Source organism: Lytechinus pictus, chromosome 7, assembly GCF_037042905.1.
Source record: "Lytechinus pictus isolate F3 Inbred chromosome 7, Lp3.0, whole genome shotgun sequence".
NCBI classification, from domain to species: Eukaryota; Metazoa; Echinodermata; class Echinoidea; order Temnopleuroida; family Toxopneustidae; genus Lytechinus; species Lytechinus pictus.
This window is the reverse complement of record NC_087251.1, coordinates 45,018,490-45,045,989: the sequence shown is the minus strand read 5'-3', so window position 1 is coordinate 45,045,989 and position 27,500 is coordinate 45,018,490. Positions and strand designations below refer to the sequence as shown.

Genomic DNA, 27,500 nt, shown 5'->3' with positions numbered 1-27,500 from the left:
CCAAGTCCTTTGGAAGCGCATAGAGACATTATTCATAATCGTGATATGCGCTATACAAGAACTGTTTATTATTATTATTATTGTTTAACACAATACACATTATCCTTTTGACTTGTCGTTGTGTTTTTATTCTCTTTTTGTTTAACCTGATATTATTTTTTGTAACATTAATCCAGTAAAAGGTATAAAGAAATTAAAGAGATGAACAGCTTCGTAAGATCTTATGTTGACAGTTGGTGTGTCTCTCATTTTTACTCCTTTTTGAATTTATTTTTGTTTCCTTCTTTCTTGGAAAATATAACTTTTTTTTCTCTCCGAAGAGATAGAAACGGACATTTTGAATGTGCTATCTTCATGAGATATGAAAGTATTTCTTTTAAAAAGGGGAAATTTATGCAATAATATTATTGATCAAAGAAAATAGGCTCTCGTAGGCTGAAATTACTCTAAAAATCTCTTCTAAAAAGAAGAAACAGAAATATAGAATAGAAAGTAGATTAAGAGATGCACAATTTTTACATGATTGCATTTTTATGATTACAATTTCCAATTCTTTTAAATTGATACTCAGTTTCTGAGTCTTTGGGATAAGAAGTACATCATTGTGTAGGAGAACTTGAGTTACGCGTATATGATGTTTAGGGAATATCACACTCAAAACATTAACTTTATATCTTCTATAATATCCTAGAAGAAATGAATTTGCTCTTGTGTCTGTAGATGTGAGTGCTGGTGTGTTCTATAATGATGATAATAAGCATTTGTTTATCGCCATATATCTAGAAATTATCTATTTCGAGGCAAACCGACTATGGAAAATTATTATGGCAGTAAATGAAACCAGAGACCCTCCCTGTCTTTCTTCCATTTTAATGATCAAAGAGTGTAAAAGCATGTAATTCTAATGTAAACAAAGGGACTTGGCTGTTATAAGAGATCATGATCTCATGCATTGATGATAAGATGTTTGATATAAGTAAGAATGTTTTGGATGATAATGGGATTATTCGGGTAGAAGACTGGTGTAATGATGGGCGAGACCAAGGGAGTTTGGATAGGATCTGGAGGGGAATTAGAAAATCTATTACGTCTGGGTGCGTTCGGACGGATATATCGAATGTGTTCTTTTGTGCCTATCAGAACTTCTCTGTATCACACTGATACCTTTCATGAAAGTGTTCATTGAAAGCTTGGAACTTCATGATGATGACAATTATGATAATGATGACTATGATAACAATTATGTTGAGTATGATGATGATGGTGATGATAATGATCCCAAGCATTTATACCCATACCCTTGTCATTGATCAGCCCACTGCTGTCTATTCCTCTATATAATAAAAGGCATGTATCTTCACAAACAGAGCTTCACAAAATAATACTACAACATTGTAACAAAATCATTATTCTATTTCTCTTATATGAGAAGAAGGGTTTTGTATGTGGTTTATTTTATTCTTTTCCCAAATTATATATGTCGTTTATTGACTTTTTCTACCGTTTTTGTGTGTGTACTCCAAGCAGTTTATAGTTACAGGTGTGAACAGGCTCTATGAATTGGATCTTTTAGATAAAGGATAGAAAAGAATAATTGCAATGGTTTTCCATGAAATTAGAATTCATTTATCCATATTCAAAGTTGTTTTTTTATACTGGATGGTAACTTTGTTTAGATTGTTGATGGAAGAAAACCGAATCAATGTGGCAGAGATTGAAGCAAGGGGTTTGAAGGCAGTGCCCAATAAATGGACTCTATAATTATAATCATTATAGATGGACATGTGTTGTATAAATCATTATGAAATTCCTCCATTTTATAATGTAACTTGATCAAGTGAGTTTCAAATTCTCACAGATTGTTTTATCAGTGAATGTTATTTAGTGGAGAGGTCACATTTTAACTGGAATTTATTCTTAACAGAGTCAACTTGGATGATCATAAAACTATCAAGTTTTTTTTATTTTGGATGGACGGCTATGTAATTGTTGCTCATGACTTTTATTCAACATGAACATGATGATGATAAACATTTTTATCATCATTATCACTATCATCATCATCCTTACCGCCATCATCACCGCCACCACCTCCGCCATCATCACTGCCACCACCCCCACCATCATCATCATCATCTCCAACACCACCATCTCCATTATCATTATCATCATCATCGTCATCATCCTCAAACATTTCAAACTTTCTTCTTTCCAATCTCTTCATTGTAAAAGAAAACATCATTACTACAAAAGAAACATTTTATTCTTGTATTACAGATGACGTAACACTGAACATGACAGCAACATCAGACAGAATGGAGAGATCATTCTTAATCAGGATGAAATCAACTCTTACTAAACGAGGCGTCCACTTCAAATCTTCAGGTTATAAGGTAACTTATTTCGTAAAACATATTTAGATTCTTTTTAATTGTACCAGACTTTTAACATTGAAAGAGAAAATAAGTTTCAGGGCAATAAAACACCATATAACAATGTTGAAACACCATGAAAAACATTGTAACATCCTTTATTTTTTGTTTTGCGTTTTTTTGTCTAACCAACAAGTTTTTTTTATAAAATGCTCACTGGAGGAAAAAAAAATGATCATAGAAGAAATATCATATTTCAATACTGTGGATAGTGATGTGAAAATGTTATATATACTTAATGGCATTTTGATCATCTACACATTTTATGAAATTTATTGACATTTTTTTTTCTTGAATCAAATATGGAAACTGTAAAATGCATGTTACTTTTGGTCCTTAACCAACCCAGCTACTTTATAATTATATTGTTTACTAATTCCAATTTGTATCCCTTTGCATAATTTATAAAATCTATTATCTTGAAACATTTATTCATGCACTCCTCTCACTCAGTGTTTAGCATTGTATTTGTATCAATCTTGTACGTATTCAAATCTTGCAATCTGTTAATTTGTTGACTTTTATGGAAGTGTGGGAATAAACTTTGAAGTTTGAACAGGGAGGAAAGTCATTTTAGTAGAAAAACAACAACAATGTGATCACAGCTGATTGAGGATGTTTGTCTTGTATTAATGAGTAATTTCAAATCATCAGAAATTCTATTTTCTTCCCGAAGGTGATTCATGTAACAGGTGCCCTCCGTCCCGAGATTAGTCTGTCGCAATACAACCATCACCCTCCCAACGTCCTTGGCTTCGTCGGTGTTGGGTACTCTCTACCGCCCCCTACCATCAGTGAGGTTCGTCTCGACCCCACCATGTTCATGTGTAAGGTGGACCTGGATTTTACCATTACTTTCTGTGAGGCCAAGTGAGTAGCTCTTTCACGGTTTCGCTCACCATCAATAGCAAACACTGAGGGGGGTGTGGCAAGAAAATATTTGCGATCAGTTGCAAGTATCTATAGCCACTTTATGATGGATAGATCAGTTTTAGATGTAGCAAATCAGATCACATACCTTGTTGAATTAAGCATATCAGGGCCCCGTCTTGAAAAAGAGTTGCGATTGATCAGATCAATCACAACTATGGACGGCCAGCAATGTCAACATCCAACATGCAAATTTGTTCAAAATCTTTTCTAGATATAATCTGTATTCATGCATTCATCGTTCTCATGAAGACTCAGCATGATTCTCTTTGTTTATTAAGGAGATTGTGCAAATTTCCTGTAGAAAAAATTATGTTATGGATGGATTTCCATACAGTTGAGATCGATTGGATCAATCGCAACTCTTTGTAAGACGGGGCCAAAAAATCAATTGCAAGTTTGCAATTAATTTCAAGACCATGATCAATTTGAGGGGGGGGACAAATACAATTAATCATAGGTACATTTGGTACTGAATTCTGTAGTTACCATTGACATTGGACAGGGATCGACAAGTTTCAGTAAGCAACGGGCAAAATCAACTTGTGCTTTAGAAGAGATAAAATGCCCTTCATCATCCTATACCATAACCCTATGCAGAACTGATCATTAAGAAGTAATTTTAATCGTGTAAATGGACCAAAGAATGGTGAGATTATTGGACTGCCCAAAGATTTTGATATCGTCTGCCATATTTCAATTTTTTTTTAAATATTGCAATATGTTAATCAAACATATAACATTAATAAACATATTACATTATCAAACAAATACATAAATTGGTAAACTAATATGTTTTATGAAATGATTTTTTATGCATTGCAGAGTGAGACTATAGGGACTGCTTTTCCGATGGCGGCAGCGTCAACATTGAAATCTTAATCTAAGGTTACGTTTTTGAAATGACATCATATTTTGGAAAGTAAATGGACCTAGTTCATGAAACTTAGAACATAAGGGTAATCAAGTATTACTGAACATCCTGCCTGAGTTTCAGGTCACATGACTAAGGTCAAAGGTCATTTAGGGTCAATGAACTTAGACCATGTTGGGGGAATGATGATGATGAAAATCCATAATTTAATGTTCGAAATAGACATGAAATGAAATACTTTGCTTTGCCCAATTGATATTGGGCCCGGCAGCCGCTGTGCAGCGCCAGATCGACGAGGCTCTATCCATTTAGTCGTTGAACGCCAAACAGGGTAGCAGCAACTCCCATCTTTTAACGTCTTTTGGTCTGACGCGGTCGGGGTTTGAACCCCCGACCTCCCGGTTGTGAGACGGATGCTCTACCAACTGAGCCAACACACCGGTCAGCATCAATCAATCAGCATCGAAATCTTAACCTAAGGTTAAGTTCTTGAAATGTCATCAAAACTTAAAAGTATGTGGACCTAGTTCGTGAAACTTTAGGATAATGAAGTATTAGTAAATATCCTGCCTGAGTTTCAGGTCACATGACCAAGGTCAAAGGTCATTTAAGGTCAATAAACTGGCCATGTTGGGGGTATTTGTTGAATTACCAGCATAACTTTGAAAGTTTATTGAGCTAGTTCATAAAACTTGGACATAAGAATAATCAAGTATCACTAAACATCCTGTGCAATCTTCAGGTCACATGACCAAGGTCAAAAGTCATTTAAGGACGTTCCACAGTTGAAATGAATTCCATGTCATTTTCACCAAATTTTGCAGAGAGTTACTTTGGTATCTATGCATTATGAAAATGCAAAAAATAACAGGTTCATGTGCTTATTTTTTTTCTACGGGTCTTCAAAGTCGCCGTATTTGAATGATATGCAATCTTGCGCAATCAAGAGAATTATGCCTCTCTTAGACCTCACGAATTCACCAAATGAGTGCAAATCATCTTTACTCAGAAGATACCGCATCAAACTTCATCAAATTTTCAAGATATATAACAAAGTGTATACAAAAGAAAGAGAAAGTCTTTTAATTGGTAGAACTATATCTATTTGGAGTCAGCAGCGCCCTCATTTGGCAAGAATGGTGCAAAAACTCGGAAAAAACAAATCTTCAAAGATGTGAATCTACTCAAAAATTAAAAAAGTATTTTGTAAGCTGCACTTTTTTCAAAATCCATGTCATTTTCATCAAATTCGGCTAAATTGTAGAGGAATGCATATCAAAGGTGTAGGGAAGTTAAAAATATGGGGTCCATGTGCTCATTTTTTAACTATGAGTGTTCAAAGTGATGCGAGTTGGCATGAAAATCGCCCAAATGCGCCCAAAACGTGCAAAAGTCTAATAATGCCGTCTAAAATGCGAATGGTTCCGTAGTTTTGCCCCCAAACATTCAAAATCCATGTCATTTTCATCATTCTCTCCAGATTTGTAGAGGAATATATTCTGAAGACATAAAAATATTAAAAATATAGGGTCCATGTGCTCGTTTTTTAATTATGAGTGTTCAAAGTGATGCGAGTTGGCATGAAAATCGCCCAAAACGTGCAAAAGTCTAATAATGCCGTCTAAAATGCGAATGGTTCCATATTTCGCTCCAAAACATTCAAAATCCATGTCATTTTCATCATACTCTCTAGATTTGTAGAGGAATATATTCTTAAGACATTAAAATATTAAAAATATGGGGTCCATGTGCTCGTTTTCAAACTATCAGTGTCCAAAGTATTGCGAGTTGGCTTTAAACAGTCTATAATGCACCTAAAACGGGCAAAAGTCTAATACCGTCCACAATGTCTAAAATACGAATGGTTCCTTAGTCCTGCTCCCAAACATTCAAAATCCATGTCATTTTCATCATACTCTCTAGATTTGTAAAGGAATATATTCTGAAGAAGAAAAGATGTTTAAATTATGGGGTCAATGCGCTCGTTTTCAAATTATCAGTGTCCAAAGTGTTGCGAGTTGGCTTTAAACAGTCTATAATGCGCCTAAAACGGGCAAAAGTCTAATACCGTCCAAAATGTCTAAAATATGAATGGTTCCTTAGCCCTGCTCCCAAACATTCAAAATCCATGTCATTTTCATCATACTCTCTAGATTTGTAGAAAAATATATTCTAAAGAAGTTAAGACATTACAAATTTGGGGTCCATGTGCTCGTTTTCAAATTATCAGTGTCCAAAGTATTACGCGTTTGCTTGAAACAGCCCAAAATGCACCGAAAACAAGCAAAAGTCTGTTAATACCGTCTAAAATGCGAGTGGTTCCGTAGTCTTGCTCCCAAACATTGAAAATCCATGTCGTTTTCATCATACTTTGCACATAGATACTTTAGCACCTGAATATTCCAAATATGCAAAAATTAACATCGGTCCATGTGCTTGATTTTTTGCTATAGAGCTTAAAAGTTAACCCAAAATGGATGATGTTCTTAAGAATTGCGCATCCAAAAGAATTCGGCATTTTTAGACCTCACGAGATCACAACATTGAGATTAAAGCCCTATTAATCAGTCAAAATCCATGAAAATTTCGTCAAATTTTGCAATATGATTAATAATTGTATCCGTAAGATGGATAATCTATCGATTGCTGTCAATTGTTTGCTCATTTAAGTCTAACAACACTCTCAGTTCTTAGAAATTGCGGGAAAGATATAACCTCAAAAATGTCAAATTTCAATAACAAACTTGAGAAGTATAAGAAATGCTGCACTTTATTCAAAATCCATGTCATTTTCACCAAACTTTGCAAAGTTGTAGAGGAAGGTATACTTAAGAGGTGCAAACATTAAAAGATATGGGTTCATGTGCTTGTTTTGAAACTATCAGCACTCTTATTAGAGCAAATTTGCTTCTTAAAACACCCGAAAACGCGCCAAAAGCAGTATCTGTGAGGAAAAATTCTGAACCACTTTTCCATTTATTCATACTCGGGGGTCATAATCATCATACTTTGCAGCACTACAGAGAAACTATTTTGAAATTGTAGAGGAATTTTAAAAAATGGTCCATGGAATAATTCCAGTTTATTAGCTTCATAAAATAACACATCAGATCTGCAGTTAATGTAGATAAGGAGAAAAATCAGTTCACATTACCTACAGCTGATTAAATCACAAGTTCATCCATTGTGACGTCAGCGCGCAGAGTGTAAAATATGCGCAGATCATGATGCGCACAAACATAACTGTGGAACGTCCTTAAGGTCAATAAACTTTGGCCATGTTGGGGGTAATTGTTGGATTGCCATCATAACTTTGATATGGACAATAATCAATTATCATTGCTCACCTTGCACAAGTCTTAGATCAGTTGATCATGGTCAAATGTCATTTAGGGTCAATGAATTAGTATTATATTATTATATGAATGATTTTTTTAATCAAAGTCGGCACTGTTGCTATATTGAATTGCACAATGCAGACGAGACTGCCAGAGGCGCTCCACTTGTTAAAGATTTGCATGATCTTATTATTGATTCTAGATTGTGAAAGTCACAATAATGTAAATGATGATTTATATCTTCCTATCTTATGATGTGATCATAAACTGAAAAAAAAATTAAAGCACATTTGCATATATGTATAGTATGATATTAAGTACTTAAGATCTTAAGGACTTGTTTTACATGCATTAAATTATAAATTATTTTCAGTAATCTTGTTATCCTTGTTAATCAATTTTGAATAGGCGTACTTCAAATTTGAGATGCAGAAGTTGTGCTTTTTTTTTAAATGGCATAGTTAACTGATATGCTTGTTAATGAAATAACTTATTTTCTAAATAAAGATGTTCTTTCTTTCTTTTTGTTTCTGTTTGTTTTGATATTAGGATTGGTGATTTTCTTGACCACTCTGCAGACAGCATTATTGGTAAAAGCTTCTACAGTTATATTCATGCTCAGGATATTGCCAATGTGCGTTCAAGCCACCAAGATTGTAAGTTTCTCTCTCCATTTTTGTTTCTTTTATTGTCCTTTTGTGAAAGATCATTGTTAAAGGTGTTATGATAGAATATAAATTGAATATAGTCATACATTCACTGTTTTATCAGATCTGTTTGAATCATCAAGAAACTTCAATGATTTGTTTATTTGATATTATTTTTAGAATGATGTGGAAATTGAAATGAAAATTCCTTGTATATCACCAATCGATGGGTTGTCAGTAGGAATTATAATTAATTAGTTTCCCTCCTTAAGCCACTTTGTTTATTTTGTGGGAGAAGGTGCTTGTTTTGCTACTAGGTAACATAATAATTGGAGTATGATTAGATATATTGAGTAGTGAATTGCATTTTATAATTCAATCAGGGCTATATTTACTCAGAATGTTGCATTATGGGTCAGGAACCTGGCCAGATTTGAGTAGTTGAGGACTTGAGCTGGTGCAAGGCTGCAGGTTTGCGTGTCCTTTAATGTTTTCATGAGAATTTAGTCTAATTTGAAAGATAGGAAATAATTCAAAATGATTGAGATGAATAATTAAAAAAGGTTGTGAAAAATATATACGGAAATCAGAAGATATAATGTATATATGGGTACTTGAGTTACTTATTTCTAGTAATGTTTTCCTTCAAATAAATATAGCTTAAGCAATATATTGATGTATACTACTTTTTTTAATAACCAATGCAACATGAAAGATAATGGTTCTGCAGTTGCAATGTGTTACTCCATTTTCTCCTTTTTCCTTTCTATTACTGAATGAGTACATTTGGATAGACAAATTATTCTTAAATCACTCAAATACATTCGATCTTCGGGGCAGATTCTGGAATGACGTCTTACGGGATTTCTACTCGGGGATGGCAATTTCCTGCAGAAATTGATTTACAGGATCTGCGTATAACATGGAGGCCCAATTAAGCCGTAGAGTGTAAAGGGAGTGAGAGGGGGAGCCCCGGGTTTAATGAGAGTTGAAAGAATGACATTGGGGTCTTTAGCCTGGGAGATAAACTGATCTTAACATGGCGAGGGGAGTTCTCTTCACGCCGTCCCAGACGAAACGATCATGGTCCTGATTAAAGCCTGGTGACACTGAGGGGCTGAAGAATCTTCCGATTCCAAACTGGAAGACCTGACACATACGCATTCTTTGGATAATTCACATCCTATGGCGGGACAATGTTTCCCCCTATTGTATCTCAGAGATAGTGTTATCGCTAAAATCAAAGAATAAGTATCATTTTAGGGGAGGACTGTGGTCTAGTGCTATTATAGACCCACCTTGATAAGAATCAATGGAAACCAGGAAAAAAATTACAACAGACTTATTTAATTGTTGTTAAATGAAAAATTCAATATATTGAATCAAATTTGTGATATATAGTCTACTTCTCTGGCATCACACTTCTTATCCAAATGTCATCCTCCATTTAAGTTATGTTTTTCTGTTAAACTGCATTGTTTTATAAGAGACATTTGGATCTGATCAAGAAGCAAGCAGTTCAGAATGACTTGGAAGAAAAATACATGTACCGGTATCAAGAAAATTTCACTGGGGCTTATATTTTGCCTCCCAAATGCTCAAAATAACCCTGGACTAACCCCAAAAAGGAGCCCAGGAAAAATCCCATTCATTTCATTTCGTTTCATTTTGTTTATTTCCATTTTCAACAATTACAGTTTGTTTTGTACATTTTGACATTGAGGCAGTAAGTTGTGACAAGTAGCCCCTGAAAAATAATGATTTTTGCCTGACCAGTATATATTTTGTCCTTTCTCTTTTGATATCCAGTACTGAACAAAGGACAGACTATCACCAAATACTACCGTTGGATGCTAATGGAAGGAGGCTATGTATGGGTCCAAACTACAGCAACACTCTGCTATGCTAAGAACTCAAATGATAGCTCATTTATCTTCATAAACCAAGTCCTTAGGTAGGTATGATCCCATACACCCAAATAGACCTGGCAATAGAAGTTTTGGATAGATAATTTGTAAAGTTGACACACGTGTGGAGCATTAATCATGGATATGTGAATACTAATACATATATGTGTATATTTCCTGAAAATTATCTATTGAATAGTGAACATTTGAAAGTTTGGGAAGGTTTTTTTTTTAAAGTAAGAATGTTAATAATAACGATATAGCTGGATACCACTTTTTCCAGAATATACTATGCACAATTACCATTAGCGTGAGCTACCACTTAATTCCGACGCTCGGTGCAGTCAAGGAATTAATCCTGCCAGGTACCTATTCACCTCACCAGGGTCAAGTTCAGTCCAATAGGGGATTTTAACAGTTTGGTGTTGGAGTTGAGAGCGAGGAAAAGGATATTGAACCAATACTGAGCTGGTGGGTGTCTCATAAAGCTGTAGTTAGGAGCGACTGGTGATCCTTTCTTATGCGCTAAATAATCACCAATGAACATTTAATTATGAATATCATTTACCACATGAAAGGATCACCAGTCTTTCTTAAAGTCACTCTTAACTTACAAACAGCTTTATGAAACGGCCCCCTGGTCTCATGAGTGTTTTCTTTAATAGCTTTACTTTTCAGGGGCTGGTTTCATAAAGGCCTAGCAACTGTTGTAACTTTGCCATTTTGGCAACTACCATGGTAACCTTGATTTTGATTGGCTGCTGAGCCCTGTTACCATGGTAGTTGCCATAATAGCAAAGTAACAACAGTTGCAAGTCCTACATGAAACGGGCCCCCGATGTTGGGAGGTGTGGGGGTGATCTGTGTGTCACTGGCTGTCAGTCAACTGTTTGCATGCATTCTAGTGTGGGGAGGAGTTTGAAGGTGGGTGTGTTTGCATGTGTGTTTGTGTGAGGGAAGTGGAATAGTGTGAGTGTGTATTATGGGGTGTCTGCACATGTGTTTTTATACTGGGGTGGGGATGCAAGATGAGTGTTCATATGTGCTTGTGTGTGGGGGAGAGTGAGTGTGTGTCAGTGGCTGTCTGTGCATGTGTTTTTATACTGGGGTGGGGTGGAATGTGCCTATGTGTTTGTGTGGGGGGGGAATTAAGGTGAGTGTGTGTCACTGGCTGTCTGTGCATCTGTTTTTATACTGGGGTTGGGTGGAATATGAATGTGCATATGTTTGTGGGGAGGGGGTGAGTGTGTGTCACTGGCTGTCTGCATGCACATGTGTTTTTATGCTGGGGTGGGGATACGAGATGTGTGTGTGTGTTTTTCTTTTGGGGAATGTGTCATTGGATGGGTTTGTGTGCATGAGGAGAGATGGGATAAGTATTATGTGTCACAATGTGTGTGTGTGTTTGTGCCAGTGTGGGTGTGGAGGTTGAATGTGTGTCACGTACTGTCTGTCTATTACCATGTGTGTTTGTGTGTGGGGTAGATTGAGGGTAATTGTGTGTCACACCATCTTTCTTTGTGCATTCATGTTTGTGCGAGGGGGGGGGGAGATCGTCACCCTACTCGGGTGCCTGGATGAGAGGAAAAGGGAGAGGAAACCGAATGTCAGGAATGTGTTCCTCCGAGAGACATTAATGATATGTTAGTCCAAAGCTCATTGTTAAATCACCCAAATTCACTCTGGCTTTACATACATGCATACCACACATTCATGGATGTATTAACATTAGAAAGCTAAAATATATGATCACTAGGATGAAAACATACAGGGATATATGTTGAATAGCATAAATAGAAGAATGAAATAAAAGCCATTATACATGAGATTATTTGCAAGCGTGTTATAAATGAGAGGAGAGGGGGATAGAAATTGAATGGAAATGTGGATCAAAGATTATTGAAAAGGAAATAAAGAATAAGAAAAATATATGAATATCGAGCTCAGAAGAGTATAGTATATTTTGAAAGCAGAATATTATGTATAATGAACTTACAATGTTTTCATCATTTGGTTAAACTAATGTTGGATGTCAGCAATTATATGTGTATAAGATTTCTGCTTTCTCCACTGTTCATGGCAGATTTTCTTATCTCCATGTTTTGTGAATTCAATGCTATCAACTCATCGCTCCTTTCAGTAACTCAGGATTTTTTGGTCTGCAACAGGCCTGCTCTAAAATAGGGCGCTATAACTATAGCAGAGCTGCGCTTCTTTTACAATCACTCATTCAAATACCTGGCACATAATTAATAACTTTCCTGGTAACTGAACATGCCATATTCAGAGCGGGAGAGCTCTGTATTCTCTGCCAGGAATTTTTGGCCGGGGCCTGGTGCTGCTATTGTTTTTAAACTATTTGGTCTGCATCAGGTGCAGATAAAAGTATCACCAAAATAGCCCAGGCCTGGTCCGCACCACAAGTTTCTGAAAGTGGTATCAACCTACCAAACATTATTGCCTTTTCCTGGACCCTGTTATGGGTTTGTCCCTACTTAGGGTGCGTTTATCCGCCACTTTTTTACCCTAGAATCATGATCTGAATCATGATTCAAATCATGATTCTGCAGAATCACGATTGCGTTTAGTCGAAATTGAATATAATGAAACATGAAACACGAAAAAAGGGGCGTTTGGAAAGACGTTTCTGCAGAATCACGTACGAAAATGTTCGAATAAACGATATCGTGATTACAATCATGATTCTATGACCTCACTGTTGTGTCGGGCTATATATACTTTCGGTTTGACTCTTGCCAAGCTCAAGGCGCTCTATATGCTCATTGTATGTACATGATTATGTACTACGCATGCATTTCTTGTCATGTTCAAGTTCTGTGTTGGTCATCGCATCGTCCACTACTTTTCATTTTTTGGTCATGTCTTCAACTTCAAGTTCCAGTAAATGAATTAACTGGACAGACAATGATCCCAGTTGTTGTTGAGTATACAGTATCAATATCAAATTGGATCTGCGTTGAAATTCACTTCCGAACACCATTTTGGATAAACTAACAAGATGAATAGAAGCATATGGACCCTATATGATAGAAGTAAACAAAATGATGTATAGACTGAATTCTGGAAGCAAAAGATTTTTCGAGAGCCGAAACACGTGCGAAAAACTTCCTCTGTCAAACTGCGCACTAGTGATGCGCACTGGATTGGCCCGAATCTGAGGAGAAACAGCATTGGAATGAAGGTCGTCTAAACGCTGATTCTGTGATATTGTGATTCATGTTTGTGTTTTGAATCATGATTCAAATCATGATTTTGGCTTGAGGTCGCATAAACGCAGCCTTAGATGGGTATCTATGAGGGAAAAGAATTTTCTGATTTGTTCAAGCAGAGTCAATTTTGATAAAAATGTGTTAAGATTCAACATTTGAAAGTTAAATCAAGTCAAATGTTTAATGCAAATAGAAACTGTATAATTTGTTTTTATACGTTCTTGTGACAAGAAAGATATCAAAGTTCCTAACTGTTGAAAGAGAGAAAGAATGTATGATATTGCACCATCTATCTAATTCCCAGGTGCTATGTTATTTTCATCCAAACTTCAGTTCAAGCTAATGATTCCTCTTATGATTTTCTCTGAAAGTGAAACTAATAAATGTTTAATATGAATACTTATTTCTTTTATGCATCTATTTTCAGTCATGTTGAACATGGTAACATTGCTATGGATATAAGTCAGATCCCATCATTAGCCTCTGATGAACATATAGAACTCTTAGGAACATCACCTACAAGAAATAAAACGTCACCGTGCCGTCATTCAGGTTTGAAAACAATTTCTCTCATTCTTTATTCCTCATCTGTATTTGTGTCCCAAGTTGTAATAAACGGTTACAGTTTTATTCATCTCTCTTTATTTATCTTTTCTTTATCTCTCTCTCTCTCTCTTTAGCATTCAGTAGATGCTATAATATTATTTCTCATGTTTTTCTATCTATCTATCCATCTTTCCCTGCTCCCTCTCTCACTCTCCTTTTCTTTGTCTTTGCCTTTGTCTCTCCTGCCTCCACACTCTCTCTTTCTCATTTTCTATCTCCTATCTAATTTTCCTGTCTTTCTCTTCCTCTCTCTTGCCATTTGTCTCTGCCTATCTTTTTTTTTCTCTCTCTCCTTTCTTCTCTATATCTTCATATGTATATTACTATCTCTTGCCCCCCCCCCCCGGACCTCTCTCCTCTTCATCACATTCATCACCTACTTTTCTACCCAAAAACCTTTCTTCCAATTAAGCTTCTCAGCAATCTCTTTATATCCCTCATTCTCAGTATCTCTCTTTGTATCATATTTATTAATTTCATGACAATATTTTCATGTTTTCCTTCTGTGTAGTCCTACTTTATTTTTTCAGCTACTACAGACACATTACATTAATTTTATATATTCCATTAGATTCCCAGAAATTTCAGGATTTTTGTAATACTCTTTGAGTAAAAATTGCTAGAAATTCCATATATTCATATTTTCAACACCCCAAATATATTGAACTCTTCCTTTAGTAGATAATAGGTAGATAACAATTGATATGATCATATATAAGTATCTTAAAATGTCTAAAAATCAGGTTTTCTGTTCCTTGTGTGTCATTTTTCAGGAGACGAGGCCGATGGAGTCTCAGACAAGCAGCTAAGAACAGTTGGGGATAGCAACAATAACAGCAAGGGACACCAAGGTCTGCTGGAGGGAAAAACAAGAAAGCGCCCTCAGAGTCCCGAAAGGAGAAAGAGTAAAAAACAACGTGGTGCTCAGATTACAAGGAATGAACCCACTGGTAACCATAGCGACATAGAACATAAATCTGAGATAAGTGGGAGAGAGAGCAAGAGGAAAGCCAATGCAAGACTCCTCGCACAGAAGCCTAAAGCCACGCCCGATGTTATCCCTAAGCAGGTTATCATCAGGTCGGACAGTCCAAATGAAAAGACACTGACTGTCCTTGGTGAGAGAGGGGATTTCAGAGAGTCCGAAGACTATGCTAAGAGGAGTAAAGAGCGATTGCAACATACTGAAGACGTCGTCAAGGAAGTGATGGAGGACAAAGGGATCCATCATTCACCACCGGCGATGTCTCCTATAAATCACATGCAGGCTTCATCTTCCTTGTTAGCTCTTAGCGTCAGGAATGCGAGCAGGCACGAAGAGGAAGATATCGTCCGGGTGCCATCGGGAAGCTGGGAGAACCCTCCGAATCGAGAACTGCCTCCGGATCATAACGGAATGATCCCGTCACCGGACACTAATCACACCCGTCTCAGTCTGGCCCCTATGAATACGGTGCCCAAGGGGGTCTTTACTACCCCCAGTCCCAAGACCCCCGACTCTCTTCTCACCCCTCCTCTATCAGACTCGGCCAAGAATCAGTTCTCTCTGCCTCCTGTAAGCTCACTGACATCGCCCAAAGCCAGACCAACAAACACTGACAGTATTACCCCAATCTTCACCACCGAGAGTTCAATCAGTCGATATATATCACCATCAAGCAGCAAGCACGAGACCGTGTATCCAATCCCGTCGCCGTTGACCCAGAACCCATCTGTGGAAAGCTTAGACTCCATGAGAAACATGGTCAAACAGGAACCCAGTTTCTACAACGCTCGTATGTTGGGCGTGCCATCATCTTACACCAACATGGCTGCGTACGCCAACTATGGACAGTACAATAATCTTCAACATTACAACGCTACCGTAAACCTGACATCCAGGGCCTATCAAGCCGCTGCAGCCAGTTATGATGCTTCTATGTATAAGAACTACCATACCACCACTGATCTACCCATAGATCTATCGTATAACGGTGTGACAGGTATCCCTATCATGTCGCCAGCTAATGGACCATACTTCCCAGCCGCTTCTAGACTCCAATACAACATCACAGACGGACAGCTCAGCTTGAACTGTGACAAGACGGGACTGGATAAATCAAAGACACCATCGGTTTAGCTAACGTAGAAACAGATATATCCTGTGTACGAGTGTGTGTCCACATGTTATTCAGACTACAGCAGTATTACCCAGAGAATTGTAAAGAAATTCTTCATGTTATATCTGACGAAATGCGATGTAAGATGACGGAACAAAGGATACATTACACATCCAATTGCCAAATTTTTTGTAAATATTGAGATCTAATCTTTTATTGACTGAATTTTATCTCTCTAAGTCAGGAAGTTTTATTTGTTGTATGTGAGCATTAGATCACCTTTTCACATATCCATCATGTTTAGATGTATACTTGATCCATTATCTTGATGTTGAAATGATAGGTTTAATTATAAGGGAAAGGGTTTCTTAACAAAAGTCTGTGCCTCTTTCCTTGGTTTTAAGCAGGAATCACTCATTTATTCCTGTTTTATCTCTTATTTTCTGCACGGAGAAAAAAAATTGGGAGTTTGATATTTCCTCTGTGTCATGCAGCTGACCACTGATGGTTTGCTCTTGCTGTGGCTCAAAGCAGAAATCCCACTCAGCGTCTTTACCTGTTTAATCCACTAGATTGCCTCAGCTTAATCTCACACGCAGCTGACCAATGGGCTTTTCTTACTGTGGCTTTGAGCACAAATCCCACTCAGCATCTTTAACAATTTAATCTTGTATTTTCTGCATACATTCAACAATAGGGGATTGGGAGTGTCTCAGTAGAAGGCGCTGCACCAGCCCGAGTTTGCTCAATCTCGAGATTTTAGCCCCATTGGCCCTCTTCGCGATTAATCTCAAGATTAAAGAAACCTGTCTCCACCATCGCAAGAAAACCAATTCCTGCTCAAGGGAGCCATTGATGCATTATGGTCTGACGCCGTGAATAAATAATCCCAAGTGCGTCTGTACCTGCAAATTAGCGGGATAATTCGTAAAATTGCGTGATATTTTACAAATAATCCCAAGTTGACTTGGGATTGCAATCTCGAGCTTAATCCAGCAAACTAGCGCGATAATTGCGTCTCCATTACAAATAATCTCGAGATTGTTCAGATCGGGATAATTTGCCCGATCGGAAATAGCGCCCTAATTTGAAAACTCAGGCTGGTGGAGACGGCCCTAGTGTAATCCTGCACTCTGCACCTTTTCCCACTTAATCACCTTATTTCTTGTTTTGACAAAGGAATGGGAGATTGAGATTGTCTCAGTGCAATCTCACACTCAGCATTTTCCCCCTCTTAATCCCCTATTTTCTGCATTGGCAAAGGAATTGGAGTTTTACTTTTGTTAAGGTACTTAGCCCAAAGTCCCAAGTTTTCTGAGATATAGGGGAAAAAATTATGTGAATTTTGGTAGAACACAGAAATTAATAGAAACACAATTTTCAGACTTAAAAATCATGAAAATCGAAGCCAGTTCAATTTAAAGAAACCATGGATCAGTGAGAAAATCTTCCAATCAAAGTGTTCGCAGTAAAATCATGTATTTGCCAAGCTTTTACTGCAGTGCACATAATTATATCATGGAAACTTCAGTTTTTCTAATATTTTTACTATTTACAATTCTTTATCTTTCTGTTTTCTAAATGCCACCGAGGAACACGTAAATTTGACGTTTAAAACCATAAATAACATGAAATTAGCATTTTGATAAATTGAAAATTTGGGACAAATTCGGATTTCAACTGAAATAAATTGTGATTTTTTTATGGTAAACTTAGAACAACAGATTTGCTTGCATGTATGCTCTAGGGAAACATAATGCTTTTTGGCTAAGGTGGGGATGGTGAATTTTTAAACAAAGACTCTCCTTGCAAGGATTATAAAATTTTTACTGGCTTTCCCAGAATTACAAATATAGTTTATTCAATGTCCTTCAAAAAAAGTTTGACCCCCCCCAAAAAAAAAAAAAGTTTCTACAGTTTTGTAGTTGTAGTAAAGCTTGTAAGACATTTTTCTTGCAAATGATCTGAAAGTCTAATATAATAATGCAGAAGATCCACAATTGTTGATTGAACATACTAAGCAATGCGACTTGAAATTAAACTGGTGTTAATTTAGATAGAATCTGAAATAATGATGAACTTTATATCAATTGATCAATTGCCATTAGATAACATTAACTGAAATGATTTGTATTTTATATGCTGCATGAAGTTTAGATGTAAGTAAATTATGAAAGCTGCAAATATGATTAGGTCTTGCTCGATCAGTATGCCATGAAACTCATTTCATTTATAGAAATGAATTTTTGATATATGAATTATGAAAGAATACTTAAGTCTACAAACTGCCACTTGGAAAAGAACAATATTTTGAACCATTGTAAAGTTATAGGTCTTATATTATTCTTTGACAAAATTTCCCTCATTTTGGATGTAACAAGTTCTGAAAAAATAGGACTAAATTATGTGTCAAATAAATGGAACATTTGGGCTTTTTACAATGCACAGATCAATTACTAAATGAATGCAAATTGCTAATAGTATTGGTGATTTTAAGATTGTAAAAAAAATACTTGCCTTTTGTTTCATTTCTATCTCACTTTTCTTCTCTGTTAGACACTATAAACTGCATGTTCCTGTAATAGTTATCGTTCAAGTGCATGCTATGAGCAGTTACCATTTTAATGCTTTAATACGTTTTATTGTGAGGTGCATATCTTAATTTTCATGACCAAAGACTGATGATGTTATTGTCTTTCCGTGTTAATTTTGTTTCAAGGTAATAGGGAAAGATGCCCTGTGTTGCTAGCAGAACTTGATCGAGTGTTTGCCGTCTCACATTGCTTGTGCAATAAACACTGCTTGGCTGGTTATTGAGCCCTTTCCATAATACTTGATAAATTCATTATACTAAATATTTTGTGTATAAAATGTGTAATTTAGCTCAAATGGCTTGCTTAACCACCTACTTGTGGCACAGAATCTTTTTATGTTATCAAATTCGAAAGGAATTAATAAATTTGATGGTATTATGTATGAAGATTATGACCATAAATTTAAGAAATTAACTAAGATTTTAAGCCAAAGAATTCCAGTAATCATTACTCATTAAAGTACTTTTTATTAAGATTAGGATACTAAGTAGGTAGTTTTTCTACAATTTTCTGATGGGAAACGATGAGTTTGAATCAAACATGTTATATGTCTGTGATGTCATCACTTTGAGGGAAATATCAGTTGCCAATGGCTTTGAAAACAGGATTCCTGGAATATTTCAGTGGGGATGGATCACCTTATTTTAATTGTCACCGATTTGGTTTACTTAACAGTTGAAAACAAACATTTACTGTTCCTGTGCTGTTAAAACACTTTATCTCAAGGTTTGTTTAAATACCAAAAACTTTCATCAGTTATGGATGAGTAAATAAATGAGTGATTAAAGGTCTAGTCCACCCCAGAAAAATGTTGATTTGAATAAATAGAGAAAAATCAAACTAGCATAACACTGAAAATTTCATCAAAATCGGATGTAAAATAAGAAAGTTATGACATTTTAAAGTTTCGCTTATTTTTCACAAAACAGTAATATGTACAACTCAGTATCATGCGAATGAGTCAGAAGATGATGTCCATCACTCACTATTTCTTTTGTTTTTTATTGTTTGAATTATACAATATTTCATTTTTTACAGATTTGACAATAAGGACCAAGTTGACTAAATCATATAGTATTAAACAATGCTAATTCCACATGTTCAGGGAGGAATTAATCATTGTTTCCCTTGACAATGAGGAGAAAATTAGAATATTTCATATTTCATATAATAAAATACAAAAGAAATAGTGAGTGGATGACATCATCAGTCTCCTCATTTGCATACCGACCGGGATGTGCATATAACTGTTTTGTAAAATTAAGCGAAACTTTAAAATGTCATAACTTTCTTATTTTACATCCGATTTTGATGAAATTTTCAGTGTTATTCTTGTTGGATTTTTCTCTTTTTATTCAAATCAACTTTCTGTCGGGGTGGACTTGTCCTTTAAGCTTCTACCAACCTCAAAGGTAAAAGAAAGTAATTACAGCCCAAAAAAAATCATAAGAAGTCTTTTAAATCAAGGTTAATAGTCACCATATCATCATACATCTAGATCTGGTACATTAGTGTAAACTAATCTGTATGAAATAATGAAATCTTTGATCAAAACCGATAATTCTGATGCTCACTAACACAGAAAGCATATGTTGGACAGTGTATTAATATTGCTTGGAAAAATACCCCATTGGATGGAAATCCATGCTTATGTTACTAATTTCTCAGCAATTACACATTTTCTTCCATAGCCATTTGCCAAATATTTTTTGCTTGTACATGTAAACACAATTTGGTGGTAATTTTATCGGATTCCGTTCGAACTAATTATGAGATCCTTACCACAATCCATTATCCTTATCTTTAACAATATTTATGGTGAGCTTTCATCCCCTTCTGTGGGCTTTCTAAAGCCAAGTGATCAGACACAATACAATTAAATCCCAATTTTAGAGTGATGAGAAACCTACATTGCAACCTTTTTTTGCTGAGTATGAGTTCTCTGTAGAAATGAGGAGGTCCTTTTCAGGAAATATAGGGTTGCCACCATAGCCACATTTCCAAAGAACAGCTCTTTCCGAGCTGCCCTCCAAATTTGGTATATTGAGATATAAGATTTTCAACACCCAAGTGATGATTTCCAAGGGCTGCATAAATTACTTGTTGCTTTCACTCAGTAATTATATTACTTCTTGGTAGTATCCTGTTATTAATTCACTTAGTAGAGAAATGTATTATAAAAGCTGAAACTTTTATGTACTTTTGTGCATTTGCTTGGGAACTTTAAGGCCACAGCCACCTTACAATTGGTACGCGACCCGATTTTGGAATAAAATGTAGGCAAATTTGATTTGAATATTGTTTAAAATTCTGAATCATCATACAAATACTTATGTTCAAATCTGTGACTATGCCACCATCCTTATTACAATAAAAGCGAATTGAATATCTAATCGTAATGACGTCATAGCAATCGTATGATTGGCCACTCCAAATCAAAAGCTCGCAACCATCCCAAACTGTTATATTAGTATTCACACATTTTCAGAAAAAAAGCAAAATGCAATTTTTTTTCAAAAACTTGGATCGGGAAGTGGGCCCTTGTGTCAAAGTTATATTGAAAATATTTTTCTTTTAAATAGGAAGGGGGTATGAATTGATGTAGCTGAAGATATATCCACCCTACATTTAAATAGTTTTAAGTTTGTATTTTTGAAAATGTAATTTTGAAAATCACACAGCATATAGAGGAACTGCTCATTTAAGATGTCACAGAATTGAAAGTTTAAACATTCATTAATCCACAATTTTCTGACCGATTTTCACCAAACCTCGACTAACAATTTTTCAAATTGTATTCTTGTATTGAAACTAAATGCGCTTGAGCTAATATCTTTATGCCGGCCAGACTACCAGGAATTGAAAATTGCTGCACACGTGCAACCGACCATCCTTCTGCCAACCAGGCAACAAAATTTTTGAAATAATATCTACTTGTTTAAAGGAAAAGTATAATTGGACTAGATTCTGTATATACAAACATAACACACCCATGACGGACTTCAAACAGGATAAAACTTCAAATGTGAATTGGGCCCTAGTGTCAAAGGTATATTCATCTATGTATTATCATGTGATATTAACCTATTCTCTTGTGTTGTAGAAGTCTACTTGATATTACAATGGGGTTCTAGGTTTTTTGTTAACGAGCATTTATCATGTTAAGTTTATTTTGACTGGCGATCTGCCTTTCAAACATATGCCAGGACTGTGTCTGAAATATTCCAAGCTCATCTGAAATATGTAAGAAATGATGTCATTATTTTTTTTTTGTTCTACATTTTCATTGACTTCTATATGCTGCGCTGCTTTTTATGACTCTGAAAGCTTCATGATTAATTCATTACATCTCATTAAAGGGAGCATTCCCGGGGGGGCCACTTACATTGACGAGTGGATACCATGCGCGACCAAAAAAACACGTAAAAAGGATGTCTTTTTCAAGATAGGGCACGTTACGTACGTAACGTGATAAGGGTGTCAAAAACCCAAAAATAATGAAAAAAGGGTATCTATTTCGCTAGGAAAGCTACGTGTTTAGGGTCAAATTTGCGGGGATGATAAAACAAAATTAAAATGTTTTATAAAGGATATTCCTTTTTACCCTAACACTGGCTACGCGTTTAGACTCCGATTTGCGCGATGTGTGGAAGCTAGCTGGGGCCGTACTAAACCAAATGGTATAGTTAACTGTAAAGGTAAAACCGACGACCGACGGACCCGTCACATAACAATAAAATATCGCTTTACTTGTTTAGGGGTTCATTTCAGGGAATACTTGCCAAGAGAATCGTTTTGTTTCCAATACTTGTTAAGGGTAGGGTTTCAGACGCCAATACGTGTTAAGGGGTGCATTTTCAGAATATGGAAAATACGTGTTTCATTGTTAGGGTGCTTTTCGAGACCCCTTGGTCGCGCATGGTATCCACTCGTCAATGGAAGTGGCCCCCCCGGGGGAGCATTCTACTTTTAAGAATACTGTGCAAGGTTATTTACTTTAAAAAAAACCTTAATATTCTAATCAGGTGCGTATTGAAGCAACTACTTTACTTTAAAATGGATGTGGGGGTTTCTGTTCAGCTCCACTTGCATTAGCCTTGAAATACCTTGGTTTATATCCTTACTTTTTGAGCTCCTAAACACTTCAAATCTTTAAATAAAAATACAATTTTGTTATGATAGAGGCCTTGATTTTCCATTGATTCAATCAAATTTCAATCAGATTGTTTTTTGCTCAATTTGCCCTCACATTCAGATCTGTTGGTTATGCTTCATCTTTACAGAAATAAAAATTTCAAGTCTGGGAACAGATGCCGGGTATCGGTGAACAGAAATGGTATAATGTACTAAACTATGGCAGTATCGTTAATATATACGAGTGGAATACATACACGGCAATCAGTGATGCTGCATATTATTTAAACGAGTTTAGCATACTTTATTAGCTGCATGATATAAGCTTTGATGAAATTGCTGTTTTTGAAATTAACCAACGCATACCAGAAGCACATTGATTTACCATTTCTAATACCCCCGTCATGTACTGATGTTGCAACAATGTCTGCTCCATAAAGCAGGGCAGCAAAATCATGGTACTTAATGATCGTTTTTGGTTCACTTTTTTTTCTTCATTGTTTGCTTTGTTAGTTAAAGGACAAGTCCACCCAAAGAAAAAGTTGATTCAAATAAAAAGAGAAAAAGCCAACAAGCATAACACTGAAAATTTCATCAAAATCAGATGTAAAATAAGAAACTTATGACATTTTAAAGTTTCGCTTAATTTCACAAAACAGTTATATCACATCCTTGTCGGTATGCAAATGAGGAGACTGATGACATCACTCACTCACTATTTCTTTTGTATTTTATTATATGAAATATGAAATATTCCAATTTTCTCCCTGTTGTTGTGTGAAACAACGATTAATTCCTCCCTGAACATGTGTAATTAGCATTGTTTAATAATATATGGTTCAATCAAGTTGGTCCTTATTGTTAAATCTGTAAAAAATGAAATATTGTATAATTAAAACAATAAAAAACAAAAGAAATAGTGATGGACATCATCGACTGTCTCATTTGCATGTCACTGAGTTGTGCATTTGTGAAAAAATAAGCGAAACTTTAAGATGCCATAACTTTCTTATTTTATATCCGATTTTGATGAAATTTTTAGCTTAATGTTTGTTTGATTTTTCTCTATTTATTCAAATCAACATTTTTCTGGGGTGGACTTGACCTTTAAGGAAAGCATCGTGTATAGGCATGTGTGCCAGTTGCTTTTTCATTGAATGATCCATTCTTTTTCAAGGTCCAAACAAGACCCTAACTTGTTCAACCTTTAACTACTTAATTATGTTGATTGTGTAGATGTTATCCGCTTACTTATTTCACATTGATTTAATAACAAGACCTTAACTTGTGAAACTTTCTACTTCTTAATTCTGTGGTTCCTGTGAATGTTATCTGCTCAATTAATTCACATTGGTCAACAAACTTCCACAGTCAAAGAGTTAATCAATATTGACCACTAAGGAGACTCTTTCATAAAGCTGTTTTATTACTTTACAAAGGATTGGAATATTAGATGCTAAATGGGACGTCATAAATCATCCTTGGTATTTTAACAAATTGGGATTGAATGTCCAATAATCCTAATCAAATCGGAGTGCATAATATTCTCTTTATTAGAATGTTTGTGAACCATAAGAATTTGTATTTATCACAATGATACACAAACTGTTGATGATTTGGTGTAAAATTATTAAGAATCACATTCAGCTTGCCATATTCGACGTCATTCACAACATCATTTGTAACTTTGCAAACAGTTTGATGAAACGCCACCCAGCATGCAGGTGTATCTGAGGCAAGATCTAATGGATCAACTCTGTAAGACAGAGGATAATGTCGATTTTGTTTCAAAGATGTGATTCTTTGGGGAAAAATTGTTCTTGAATAAGAAGAATCAAACTGCAGTCCCACAGGAAGAGATTGCAGCAGTGTTTCGGTAATCCTATCCATTATTATGCAATAAAAGTTTATGTTGAGGCTTTTTTTTAAATACAATTGTATGCCTGTAAATATCAGCAAGTGTGTATGCTATAATTTTGTTTTGTTTTTTATCTTTTGTTTTGTTGCAGCTGCCCACGACAACCCATTGTATAAATATATTATGATTTTACACCTTGTCACAACGAAGCTAAACATCCTCAATCTAATTGAGTTTCTATGTATATAGTTCTTATATATCACCACCATGTTGTGTTATGTCTATAGTTTTTAAATAGCTTCAAGCCTTTCCGTCATGCTTATTATCACCCTGCCACCTTCTAAAGGTCTCATATTGTTATTTGCTCAAGCAAGACTTCATTAAAAATGTAAATATGTGTAATAAGGGATATAATGAAATACTGAGAATTGGGATTCATTGTGTCTGCAAATCCTTCGATGATGAGATTGCTATGAATATGATTTTTTAACTGTGGTTTTTTTTTTGTTCAGTGTGTGCCCAGCTGCAGCAGGAGTCTGTTTTGAAGATACTGAATGCTTTTTAAAATGTTCTGTAAAAGTTGATATCATTCAGGACATTTGCTGGAGATCTTTTCCCAAATCATGATAATCTCTCCCATTGTAGAAAGTCACCGTAGTCCTTATTTAGAAAATAATGTTTCTTCTTGTTCATCTTGTATTTCCTTTTCCTTAAAGGGGAAATTCACCCTGTCAATAAGTTGGTTTTAATTGATGATTTAAGCAGAAAAATAGTGGTGAAGGTTAGGGGAAAATTCACCAAAGAATAGTTATGAAAAGTTATGAAATTTCAAAGTTTAGGATTTGTGACGTCATTTGATAATAATAATAATAAACAGTTCTTGTATAGTGCATATCATATCATGATTATAACGTCTCTATGCAAGCAGCACCCCTGTATCATGTAATATAAATTCCATAATTTCCATTTTCAATTGTGTTTAGAAAATGACATCTTTAAAGAAAAAAATCATATCACACGACATATAGGAGCTGCCTGTCTGTTGTCACAAAATCGAGAGAGTTTAAACGTTCGTTACTCCATTATTCTTTGTCGTATTTTTCATCAAACCTTCACCAGTACTTTTCCCTCATTTTTTCTGCTTTTATTAAAACTAACTTATTGTCAGGGTGAACTCCCCCTTTAAGAATTAAAACCCCATCCATATGAACTTACAATGATGTTTATATAAATTGTGCTGTATTCCAGTATTCTTGTTTATGTACAATGTAGGTGATAATTCTCTGTAATAAATGCTGGGTTTCTTTTAGAATAGAGGTGAAATATATGACTCTTGTCATTCAAATTGAAAACATTCAATCTTGTCTTTTCTGTATTATTAGTATTCATAAGCAAGTGTACAGAGTATATGGCAACCCAATTTAGAATTTTCACTTTCTCCCTCGTACAATTTTCCTATTTATCTTTCTCACCACCTTGCCTCTTTTGTTTTCTTTTTGAAAAAAAAAAATTATCGGAACATGCAACACAAAAAAAATCCCCAAATTAGCATTATAATAACATTGTAGTTATTATTATCAATTAAAGGCAAGCACCAAAATTTAGAATCAAATTGATGGCCGTCACTCGCAAAGGCTGTTTTGTGCCATTTTGTAAAGGAAAATTTGATTATTAGTTTCGCGCGTTAGAGATTAAAGGTCAAGTCCACCCCAGAAAAATCAGACTAGCATAACGCTGAAAATTTCATCAAAATCGGATGTAAAATAAGAAAGTTATGGCATTTTAAAGTTTCTTTTATTTTTCACAAAACAGTGATATATGCACAACTCAGTGACATGCAATGAATCAGTCGATGGTGCCCATCACTCACTCTTTCTTTTGTTTTTTATTGTTTGAATTATACATTATTTCATTTTTTTACAGATTTGACAGTAAGAACCAAGTTGACTGAACCATATCGTATTAAACAATGCTAATTCCACATGTTCAAGAGGAATTAATTGTTGTTTCACTTGACAACGAGGAGAAAATTAGAATAGTTCATATTTCATATCATAAAATACAAAAGAAATAGTGAGTGGATGACGTCATCAGTCTGCCAATTTGCATACCGACCAGGATGTGCATATAACTGTTTCGTGAAATTAAGCGAAACTTTAAAATGTCATAACTTTCTTATTTTACATCCGATTTGGATGAAATTTTCAGTGTTATGCTTGTTGGATTTTTCTCTATTTTGTTGGGGTGGACTTGTCCTTTAAGTATCAAAGGTAGAGGGGGGTAAAAAAGCAGCAAATTGCTGATTAGTCTTCATCCGTTTTGTCTACTTCGCACTTGGGGTCTTTTCCCTGCATGGTCTAATCTTACCTCAATCAGTTGATCTACTAACACTGGCGTACAGATGGGGCGCTAGGGGATTGCACCCCTCCCCCATAAGTTCCAAGACCAAGAAAAAAGGGAGAAAAGGAAAGGTAAAAGGTGAAACATAATATCACTTTTTTAATTATGTCAAAAACTTGCACAAAATTAGATTTTTGTATCAAAAGTTTTGCTCGCTCGCTTGTAGTTTTTATTTCATTTTTTATTATTTTAGCCCATACGCCATCTCTGGACCATCATTTTTTTTATAGCTTATAACGCCTGCATGCCTACTAAAGATTAAAGGAGAATGAAACTCTTGGACCAAGTTAGCTTTTGTGAAAGCAGAAAAATCAAAGAATAAGATCAACAAAAGTTTGAGTAAAATAGGACTAGCAATAGAAGAGTTATGAGCATTTGAATGTCGAGATCACTAATGCTATGGAGATCATCCCATTGGCAATGCGACCAAGATCTATGATGTCACAGATGA

General features: G+C 35.5%; 1 protein-coding gene across 1 annotated transcript in view; it reads left to right on the top strand.

Moving 5' to 3' along the window:
* LOC129264157 (neuronal PAS domain-containing protein 3-like) overlaps window positions 1-18,619 on the top strand; it is a 46,493-nt gene extending 27,874 nt beyond the window's left edge. Inside the window, exons 6-11 of the mRNA XM_064101522.1 lie at window positions 2,278-2,393; window positions 3,109-3,302; window positions 8,124-8,230; window positions 10,031-10,175; window positions 13,786-13,910; window positions 14,738-18,619. Of these exons, the coding sequence (XP_063957592.1) occupies window positions 2,278-2,393; window positions 3,109-3,302; window positions 8,124-8,230; window positions 10,031-10,175; window positions 13,786-13,910; window positions 14,738-16,083 (2,033 nt within the window). The 3' untranslated portion in view covers window positions 16,084-18,619. The remainder of the gene's footprint in view (window positions 1-2,277; window positions 2,394-3,108; window positions 3,303-8,123; window positions 8,231-10,030; window positions 10,176-13,785; window positions 13,911-14,737) is intronic.
* The last annotated feature ends 8,881 nt before the right edge of the window (window positions 18,620-27,500 follow it).